Genomic DNA, 11,196 nt, shown 5'->3' on the forward strand with positions numbered 1-11,196 from the left:
GTGATGCCTTTAGCCTTCTTGGTGACAATGGCACATTGCTGGCTCATATTCAGCTTCTTGTCCACTGTAACCCCCCAGGTCCTTTTCTGCAGAGTGCCTGCCCAGCCTGTCAGCCCCCAGCCTGTGCTGGTACATGGGATTTGTTCTGTCCTAAGTGCAGGACTTTGTACTTGTCCTTGTTGAACCTCATGAGATTTCGTTTGGCCTAATCCTCCAATTTGTCAAGGTCATGCTGAATCCTAGCCCTACCTTCCAGCATACCTGCTACTTCTCACACCCCCAGCATATATGATAGCTTCACCCCCACCTCCCCGTTTGGCATCATTTGCAAACTTGCTGAGGGTGCACTCACTCTGCCATTTTCCAAATAGTTGATAAAGACATTGAACAAAACTGGCTCCAGGAAACTGCCCCAGTTTCCCATTGCAAGGTGCAAGATTGTCCTGTAAAATTCCTTTTCCTGTTCCTCTGTACTGAGAACTGACCCCTTCTCCAACAGAAGACTGGTAGGAACTACTGCACAGAAAGGTGAAGAATTGTTAAGCGATTTTTGGCTGCAAAATTCTCCTTTTTCAGTCTGGTTTTATAGAGGCATTTACACTACTGAAGGACAAGTGTCAATTAACAAACTTAAGAGTACTATGCAGAATGGGCAGCTTGGGTGAGATGGGATAACTAGAACAACACCTAAGGGCTGTTTATTTGTGTATGCAAATGCATATCCTGGCTAGGTTGGCAGCTGGAAATGTATCAGTTCCCTTCTTTGCCTTGATAAGATCTGTGTGGCTATGGCCAATTTCTTATATGTTGTATTCCTACCTCCTCTCACTTCCTTTATCTTACAGTTGATCACTTTTCAGAGCAGTGACTGTGTTTTTTGTTTGGAGATTTTCTAGCATACTGTGACTTTTATAAACAAAAGTTCTCTGGCACCTTGTTCTGCCAGAACAAGTTTTCTGGCAGCACACACATGGCCTATCTCCATTGACTTAATTCCTTGCAGAAAGAGGAAGGCCTACATGAACAGGCTCTTTGGTGAGGGTCAAAGTCACTAATCACTGTGATTGTTGGATGATTTGGGCTATTTCAAAAGAGATTTTTGTTATGTTTGTGTAGGAAGTGATAGCTTTTAAGGTCATCATAACTGGTTTTAATCCTGCTCAGACATTGAAGCCTAATCATCAGATGGCTTGTAGAGCTGCTATTCTGTTGGTAAATATATATATTTTAGTAGGAGTATGCCCCCTGAATATTTGTTTACTAAGTCATTTAGCAAGTCCAAGCCTGAATAATAACTTTTGCTTACTCTTTCTTGTTAATCTTGTAGCTAAAAAATTGCCAAAGAATGAACCACAGAATGCAGGAGCCAACTCTGCCAGAGGAAGAGGAGTAGATCTTACTGAACCCACACAACCAACCAAGAGTCAATGTTGTAGTAACTAAACCTTCAGTTGCTTTAAACTGTCTCAAATATTCTTCTGCTTCCTAACTGTTAATAACAATGGAATTGGAGTGTTTAACCCTGTCCAATACAACTTCCAAAACAAAGAAGAGACTTATGACATAGTCAAGTTTCTAATACAGAGTTTTGTTTTGACCTTAATTTTTAACATGCATGTATCACTGGCTGTAATGTTTCAGCAATAGAGGTGGGGGAAAAGGAAGCTGAATAAACTCGTTTCAGTTGCAAGATTTTAAAAATATCACTTGCCATTAGGGATAAAGAAGAACTACTTTTATTGACCTAATCAACTAGTTTCTCCAGCTCCAGGTATTGGTGGTTATTATTATATAATGAATAGAATTGGAACTCTTCAAACTTATTTGTGCTTTAAAAAAAACCTTCTAGAAACAGGGTCTAAAGTTACTTTAAGCTTATTCACAGTATTCATGCAGCCAGTTGCTTCAGTAGATATCTCCTGGTTAATTATACATTCCACGTTTTAATAATTTAACTACAAACAATACTGGCAGCATTAACAAGTCTAAGATTCTCATGCTTGCAGAAAACCAGATTTTGAGTTGTTACACTGTATGTAAATTATAGTCTATCCAGTTATTTAAAGGAAATAGTGGTAAATCAAGTTCAACTCCATTTTTATCTGTTTAGAAGACACAAACCAATGAATCAGCTTCACAGAACTAGGATTTTTTTCTACAAACCGTAAGAGCTCTCCAAGTAAAACCAAGACAAACTGGGTGTCTGTGATTTCTTTCATGTTTTTGATCATTGCTGGCCATCGCAGTTTGTTTTTTCCCTTAAGGAAAGAAACCTAGTTGGTGCACTAACAATCATGTACATTCAACTTGATTTTAATTAATTAATTACAGTAAATTTGGATATTAATGTACTGTAAATAGGGTACTCTGCATTGTAGTCTACATTTGTTTAATACTTTCTGTAATATTTAAGAGTTGCTTAAAAGTATACAAATGTACAGTTACTTAAAGCTAACGTTTTCTCCCTAATCTAAGGGGGTTCTAAGTTCTTCCTTTATGGCCAGAACAGTAATAAATGATGCTCTTGTACCTGTTACATAAGTACGGCTGTCTGTCAGTAATGAACTTTGCAACTTCTGTTTTCCAAAGTCCATTTTATTTTAATCTGTCTGGTATATTGCACTAATTCTTTTAGTTTATTTTCATTATATGAAATCTACCAAGTGTGTCAGAAGAGATAGTCTATTTAAATGTTGAACTGCTAGCAGAAACTTACCTGTGCAGATTGTAAATTTTGGCTTAGCAAGGAAAATGACAGTTCACCAGTGTTTAGTTTTATATTGAGGTGCTCAGGTTTGAATAAAGTGGTATAAAACAGGAAAGTAGTGTGATTAGTGTTTATTGCATTTCATAACATTGTAGCTAGTGCAGTCACGCAGTTGTATATGAGATGTAGGGATGTTTATGATTAACTTTACATGACATTTGCCAAATTCAGGCTTATTATACACACTGTGCTACTCTGCTAAGCATGTGGTATATGTTATATGCTAATATAATTGGGTATCTTGTCACATCCATTCAGAAGTACAACTAAAATAGTAATGTTTTCTCTAGAACCTGCTGCTAGTGCAGTTTTTACCAATTGTTTGCTAATATAATTTGCTGCATTCTCATAGAAGGTGTTATTTCTTCCTCGTCTTGCCGTTTGTGAATGTGATTCACGATTGTTAGACGCACCTACTTCTGTATCATCTTCCAGCTTTTCCGCTACTTCACAGTGTTCTTGAGTGACAGAGCCTAGCTGGATTATTTCTGTGTTTTGTGAACATGGTCTGTGATTAGAGAGACATGCTTCTGTATCACCTTGTTTTGTATGGTCGTCATCTAGTTCTTCCTCTCTTTCCAAACTGTCTCTGAAACCTGACTGCAGTTTGTCGTCTTTTTGCAAATATCTTATGTTGTTAGACAAGTGCAAACTTGCATCATTTTGTTTTGGACTGTCTTCAGATTGATCCAGAAAAACATTTTTATTAAAGTATAGTAAGTTGACTTCTTCCATTAGGTCATTAATGCCTTTTGAATCATTCAGGTCATCCGCAGAGGGAACCATTGAGTCCTGCTGTTTACACACAGGAAACTCTAGCTCAGCATGTTTGTACATTTCCAAATAATAGGTGAACATTGTTAATGTTAATTTAACCACTTCACTTTTATCCAAAACTTCCCAAAGCCCACTAGAAGCTAAAATGAGGAATTGACATGAATTATCTAGAGGGATAGAGGTCATATGAGGTACAGGAATAACGGATTTTTTCAACTTTGGGTCTCCATGATGTCCAAGGCCACGAGTAGCTCTGATGAGTCCTTCTACTAGTCCTTTGGGTTCATTTGAACTGATGTTGCCACCACTTTGAAGTATACGTGTTCTCTCAGTTAAATTTGAAGTGCTGTGCTCTTTGGTAAGGCGGTAGCCTTTTCCATGTTTGCATAAGACTGCATGTACATCACCTAAAATTAAAATAATGTTGCATTTCATGATTGAACAGAAATTTGTAATAAACGGCATTGCTGATAGGTCAGTCACAGTAATGAGTTATTTATTTGGTGACGTGAATCTGGACTAGACATTCTGGGGTCCCTCCTATTGTGTGCAAGTCATGTTATGCATGTAATTTTTTATCTAGTTACTAATCTCCATTTTAAAACTTTTGTTTTTGCATATTTTCCATCGTGGTAGACTGTTTCAAAACCTCACCAGCCTGGTTAAAAACCTGTTCTTGGACTGATACTTTGTGTTGTCCTTTTTACATAGCTTTTGTATAGCTTATGTTATAATGTAACTGACATGTATCCTTAAGCTGTCTACTAGGAATGGTCTCAAGTTAGCTTTGGAAGATATGCATACTTTCTAAATAAACCTGGCTTTAAAAGCTATTATGTTTTTAAGTTTGATTTAAATTATAAATATTTTGCCAAGAATATAATATGTTCAAATTACCTGTTGATACTATACCCCAGCTTACAGTTTCAAGGAGAGGTAGTCAAGTATTAATGAATACACTGATTTTTCTAGTGTGGTTATAGAAGGGAATTCAAAGGCAATTGAGAAGGGAGTTGAATTTATAGGAGAGAAAATCTAATTGTGTTAGCATTTATTTAAGTCAGAATATGCTTGTTAGTGAAAAACAAAGACTTTACATTGGAGGAAACTCTTAGGCTTTAAAAACTGTAGAACACCAACGCAGGAAATGTAAATGATAGCTACAGAAAGTGACTGACTTGATGTTCATTTGTAATTTACTATGGTATTTTAGCACTGTGTACTATGTGTTTTATATACAGACTAGGATAGTATGACTAGATTAATTTAGGCCCCCTCTATATGTTACAGATATTGTGCAATTAACTGGTTAATTGCATAGTTGCCTTGAGACCAGCTACACGTTATCACGTCATAAAATAGTGCTTGTGGTGCTGAGAGAGCTCAGCTGCTGCAGTCTTCCAGCCTTGGCTTTTCCCACCCTTGTGGCTGGAAGATCACAGCTGCTGTGATCTCCCAGCCTCTGGTGTGAAACCTGGAGCTAGGAGAGCCCCTCCTGCCCCAGCTGCAAGAGCTTGCTTATTGCTGGTGCAGGGGGAGCCTGGGATTGGGCTCCCCCTGCACCAGCAATAAGGCACAATGGGATCTAATGTGAATACCTCCTGCCATGGACATGTGGCATGGTAGGAGGTGCAACTGTGTGGATCATGTGTTAGATCCCCTTGTGCCTTTACCTGCCTATGTAGAGGGTCCTTTAGGAACAGTATAGTTCTAGCATTTGCTTTTGTCATGTTCTAGACCAGGGCTGGCCAACTGGCAGCACTACTACCACAAATGATGTGGGCTGTCTCTGTGGCACGTGACAGATGCAGATCTGCACAGTAGCAGATAGGACAGGGACTAGAAAACAGCATCAGATCAAGCAAGGAACAGAAAGGTGAGCAGCAAATTGCATAAGGGAATGGTATGGTGCTGGGGGGATAGTGCAGTACTGCCCCACACTGTTGTGGATATAACAACATTGGTTATTATGTTGCTTTTTAACTTTTTAAGTAATTTTTAAAATTTTATTTAATAACATGCATGCCTTTGCAAGATCTAAATTTCTTTCTCCTTATGCTGGCATAAGGATTTTCAGCTGCGGAGATCAAGTTGTTGCAATAAAATTATAAAAATCTTTTTAAAAATGTGAATTAGAACAACATAGCTAGAACTGGGTGGTTTTCAGGAAAACAGTAACTTTTGGTGATTTTTATGAAAGGGACAAGAGAAGCCTCTCATCTTAAGACATTCAAGGACCTGCCTATTTTATTAATTCCATTGAAAGGTCCAATAGAATTTCACCCTGGTTGAGGGTTGCCTTGTGTGTCTCTTCCTGGATTAATATCCTGCATTTTTTTGGTATTTGAGTAGACTCAGGTTTCTGGAGATGGAACTGAACTTTATCCTTGTTATTAGATTGCCCCATGGGAATTGGCGTGTGACCTTTACCTTAGCAACTAGAAAACACAGTGGCTAGACTGGGTTGGAAGGTACCTATAAAAGTTTCTGTATAGATCAGACTTGCAAACAGGATCTGGGGAGGTAAAGGATGTGTTGTTCAAGCAATTCTGGCTCTGCAGTATTAACACATCCAAAAGCGAGTGGGATTCAATTCTTCCCATATCAACAGAATTTCAAAGCAGAACTCTAATGCAGATGGAAGGGAGCAAAGGAAGCGTTAAGCAGCAATAGTGTTATGAATGCTGTGTTCCCCAAAGCTGGGTGGGCCATTGATGTGGGAAAGTTAAAATGCGTTGCTGGTCCCTTTAGCACCAGTAATGTCAGTTTTGGCTACACACATTTGTGGACATTCAGCTGATCACCCTCTGCCTCAAAAGTCTGTGCACTTCACATGTAGCAAAGCAATGCATAGCCTTCTAGAAACACTAGCACAAAGCTTTCAAGTGTTAAGCTCCAGCCATCTACAGTGTGTCAACTTCAGACATGTTCAGTAAATATTTGAGGAAATAAAGATAGTGATGTTAAAGTTTTGTAACTTTAAGGCACCACTCACATTTGAAATGCAACTTAGCATGACATGTTAATGTGAGATCTACCTATGATGGTATGTTAAATAAGGTTTCACCTCAAATTTTGCATAGGTGGGTTTTATTTTAAAACCACCTTTCTTGTAAGCGATAAAGCTTTTGATAATTTCTTCATATTTGTGGGGATGCATAAGAATATCAGCTTCTGATGGCAAATAAAGAGAAGCTACAGTAGACTGAAGTATTTCTAACATGTCTGCTAATGTAGCACGGTTGTGTGACCTGTGACATCCCTTTAACTGCATTAGACTTTACCTGAGAATTGCATGATAGCTTTGATAGTATCACAAAAAACATCTGTTGGATTTAAGCTTTAAACCGCTGTGAATTTTTTCTGCTACTTCAAATTCAAATCTGTTACTCCACTTTTGTAAGGTGATGCACAAGTTGCCTTTTGGGTGTAAGGATGCATATGACCAGTATGTACGGAGGTGGAGCTTTACCTGAAAGGTGTTGGAATTTGATTTTCCAATGGCTTATTAGGGGGAGTAAAAAGTGAAATATATTTTATAAACTGCAATTATTTGTGGCCTTTTATTCCCAAAAGGATTGCTCCAAATTGGAGCTCTGCTTCATTTAGCTACATTTGATTTGGACAGCACAGTTAATATATATAGTCCAGGCTGAAGCTTGGGTTGTGGGGGAAGAGAGGAGAAGATATGAGCAGGGCATAGAGGTACAGGTAGTGCTGCAGCTAAGGAACACTGTTACCAAAGAACAGAATCTTCCCAAGTTTATTACATTCAGGCCACAGTACAAGGCCCTTATCCAGTAAAAGGAGTGACAGAGGAGTGTCTGCTAGCCAAGAAAATGTTGGAAATGGACTTTTTTTTACCTGTATGTCTACACTGCAGTAAAAGGTGTGACAGCAGTTTGTGCATATACACCCAAGGTATCTTGAACGTGCAAGCATGGGTATTGATAAGGGAAATTACAACAGTACAGAACAAAGTATAGGCCAGCTGCCTGAATATTTTTCAGATTCCCAAATGGGTCTGCAAGCCACACTGAGTTCTGCTACTTAAAAGTATGCTCTTCAAAACTAGCTTAGGTGCATCTGTAAAACTAGTGAGTCTGCAGAGAGAAATTATATTGAATTAAAGTCCCATTTCACTTGTGGCTACAATATAATTTGTAGTCTTAAAACCAGTGCCTTTGCTATAAGGACAGGAACATTAGCAATGCAAAGAGATGATTGCATAATGTGGTCTGACAGACCTTTCTCTGACATACGAATACTTGCTTGGTAGCGTGAAAAGATGGATATGCAATCAAAGTAATATATTTAGGTGGTTAAAATTATGCAGGAGTGATTCTTACAACATTCTGAAACAATGATTGCATATACTTTTCATGCCAAAGTTATTTTTTGTCTTTATTTTTCTGGGGTCATTCTACCCAGGTATGCAATCTGGTTTGTCACCTATGAAAGCTAGGACACATCTGCAAAGTAAAATGCCTTACCTCTGGTCACACTGGGGTCTTGTTACACAAAGGGATTTTACATGGAGGAAATGGAAAGCCTCCAGGTAAGTTTAATGGGAGGGAGAAGTGGTGAAAGCATATTATTTTCTGTTTGCAATGTATGTGTTTATCCCTATGGCAGTCAGAAGACAAGAATACAAGTAGTGAAAACAGAATCAGAACAAGGTAGAGCTTCAGTTTTAAAAGAAGTGCTTCAGTATGAAAATAATCTCTTAACATTTCAAAAGTTTGGGGTTAGTCCTACTCAAATGGAAACAATAGAGCAAGAGAAGAAAGGACTATTCAAAGTAGATTTCCTTCATGTAATACTGAGAACATCTGAGGCAACTAGTGGTGGAAGAACAAGGGAGAAAGGAAAAAAAAAAAAAAAAAAAACCTCAGTAACTTACATACCAGTATTAGCCACATGTAATATGCCACCACCAATTCTGGATGAATCCATTGAATAGTTGCTGTTGCTGTTTTGGGGCAACTTTGCCTTGTCTTGTTTCTTGATGCAGCCTGGCTTTCCATTGCTGACTCTTTCTAATAAGCAGGTGACAGCTGTACAGCCACTCCAGCGCACTTTGGAAACTTCATTCCTTCCCAGCTGTAAAAGTCTGTCCATTTTCCAGAATGCCTTGGCATATGCTTTGTGAATCCATTCATAGGTGTTTGTGCTGGTAGTGTTGCCAATCTGTGTTTCACCAAAGAAAATGTTCTCCTGTTCCCTATAATTCTCCTTGATTACTGTGGAAAAAGAGTCTAGAATGGTTTGTTCATCTTCATGCACTTTGTAGGAGGAATTGGCTTGAGAAAGTTGGTCAAGAAATAAAAGTGGAAGTTCAGCTGAAACCGTTTCGGCAGCAGGTATGCCATGCCCTCCATCAAGCACACCCAAAAAACATGTATCTGATTTGTTTCCATAGTTATCTACCACAATAAATGTGTCTTCCATATCTGGTCTCCACATAGCGTTTTTATCCTGACAGATTGCTAAAGCTTTTATTAGAGAATTTCTGATTGTAGGATGCCTACAACTGTTGGCAATATTATCAGTATCATAATATGATGTACACTTTGACCTATCTTTAAGTAGCTCAAATGAATAATCAATCTTCTGCTTCTCTCTTTCATTGTATTCAGAAGACTCGAGCAGTCTTCTGATTAGTTTCCATCTCCTAGTTAAAAGTGTTTTTGTGTCTAACTCTGACCTTGGGTGACTAAAACCCAGAATCATGAGGGCTTTGTGCTCTTTTTTATGATGATGAAGATGACTTGGGTATATTGTTTGTTGACATGTTGAACACAGAACTGGAATATCTTCAGAATCTACTTTCCCGGGCACAGTAGTGACCTTGACATGATCTTCCTCGTCTCCATAAAGTTGAAAGTTGGAGGTCTTTGATTTTCTTTGCAACTTTGTTTCCCCTGTCATTCTATAAAATAAATTGACTGTTATTAAGATAATATAAACTTCTAAAACTGGCTAAAACCAAGTAATAGAGACTTCAACTATATTTTCTCAATTTTAGCATGCCCTAAAACCTGAAATATTTATGCTGAATGCATGTTACAAATAAAGCTACCTCCCAGTCCTCTCCCAGCTGAAAACAAAACATATGTTAGAAGAACATTGAAGATGGAAAAGTCAAGTATTGCAAAGTATGGAAACACCAAAACTCATACATACTGGAGAGTGTTTGCAGTGAGCTGAGTTTAGTTTTTTTCAATGTCTTGTTGTTGCCTCATTATTCCACATATGGCCCTATGCCTTATTGTACACTGTTAAACCTTACATATAGAACTTTTTCTATAATACTCACAATAGGATGTATTTTACTAATACACATTTTTCATAGTAATAAAGGAGGTAGTACTTCATAGCTGAGGAAGAGGTCCACAGGGGCCTTCATAGAGTCATTGAAAATTAGGGTTGGAGGGGATCTCAGGAGGTTATATAGTCTTACCCCTTGCTCATAGCAGGGCCATCCCCAAATGGATTATCCCAGTCAAGGTTTTGTCCAGCCAGGTCTTAAAAACCACCAAGGATGGAGTGTCCACAACCACTCTGCATAACCTGTTCCACTGCTTTACTACCTTCCTCTTGAGAGTGTTTTTCCTAATACACCACCTCAGCTTCCTTTACTGCAACTTGAGTCTATTGCTTCTTGTTCTGTCATCTGCTGTCACTGAGCACAATCTTCATCCTCTTTGGAAACACCCTTCAAAAAGTTGAAGACTGCTATTAAATCCCTCTTCCTCTTCTCTTTTCCAAACTAAATAAGTCCAGTTCCCTCAGCCTCTCCTTAGAAGTCAAGTGTCCCAGCCCCCTAACCATTTTTGATGTTCTGTGCTGGACTCTCCAATTTGTCCACATCCTTTCTGTAGTGGGAAACTGAAAACTGGACATGGTATTCTAGATGTGGCCTCACAAATGGCAAATAGAGGGGAATAATCACTTCTTTCCATATGCTGGCAGCACTGCTACTAATGTAACTCAGTATGCTGTTAGCCTTCTTGGCATCAAGCTTCACACTGTTGGCTCTTATCATCCACTGTAACCCCCAGGTCCTTCTCTACAGAGCTGCTGCTTAGCCAGTTTGTCCCCAGCTTGTATTGGTGCATAGGGCTGTTCTGTTCTGTCCTAAGTGCAAGACTTTGCACTTGTTCTTGTTGACTCTTGAGATTTCTTTTAGTCCAATCCTCCAATTTGTCTAGGTCTCTGGATTCTAGCACTACCCTCCAGCATATCTGCTACTCCTCATCTGCAGACTTGCTAAAGGTGCACTCTATCCCATCTCCCAGGTCACTGATGAACATTCAACACAGTCTCTTACCCCATTCTCATTAAAAAACTAGGAGACTGGTGTTGATGCCTACACAGTCAGATGGGTCACTAACTGGCTAGAGGGCCATACCCAGAGAGTGGTGGTGGATGGGTCTTATTTGACCTGGAGGGATGTGGGCAGTGGGGTTCCACAGAGCTCGGTCCCTGGGCCCGCACTGTTCAACATCTTCAACAGCGACTTGGACAAAGGGGTAAAATGCACCCTGTTCAAATTTGCAGATGACACTAAGATATGGGGTGAAGTGGGCACGTAAACTGGCCAGTTGTGCCTTGGCTCCACCACAATCTGCTGGCTGGGAAATTGGCTC

General features: G+C 39.1%; 2 protein-coding genes across 2 annotated transcripts in view; one reads left to right on the forward strand and one right to left on the reverse strand.

Annotated features, from left to right (window-relative positions):
* Nucleotides 1-2,822, forward strand: part of RAB5A (RAB5A, member RAS oncogene family) — a 13,613-nt gene extending 10,791 nt beyond the window's left edge. Inside the window, exon 6 of the mRNA XM_019535887.1 lies at nt 1,328-2,822. Within this exon, the coding sequence (XP_019391432.1) occupies nt 1,328-1,443 (116 nt within the window). The 3' untranslated portion in view covers nt 1,444-2,822. The remainder of the gene's footprint in view (nt 1-1,327) is intronic.
* Nucleotides 2,034-11,196, reverse strand: part of PP2D1 (protein phosphatase 2C like domain containing 1) — a 23,458-nt gene continuing 14,295 nt past the window's right edge. The window contains exons 2-3 of the mRNA XM_019535866.1: nt 8,452-9,476; nt 2,034-3,951 (exon numbers count right to left, since the gene is read on the reverse strand). Of these exons, the coding sequence (XP_019391411.1) occupies nt 2,984-3,951; nt 8,452-9,475 (1,992 nt within the window). The 5' untranslated portion in view covers nt 9,476 and the 3' untranslated portion in view covers nt 2,034-2,983. The remainder of the gene's footprint in view (nt 3,952-8,451; nt 9,477-11,196) is intronic.

Source organism: Crocodylus porosus, unplaced genomic scaffold (genome assembly GCF_001723895.1).
Source record: "Crocodylus porosus isolate Cpor-Errol unplaced genomic scaffold, CroPor_comp1, whole genome shotgun sequence".
Lineage (NCBI taxonomy): Eukaryota > Metazoa > Chordata > Crocodylia > Crocodylidae > Crocodylus > Crocodylus porosus.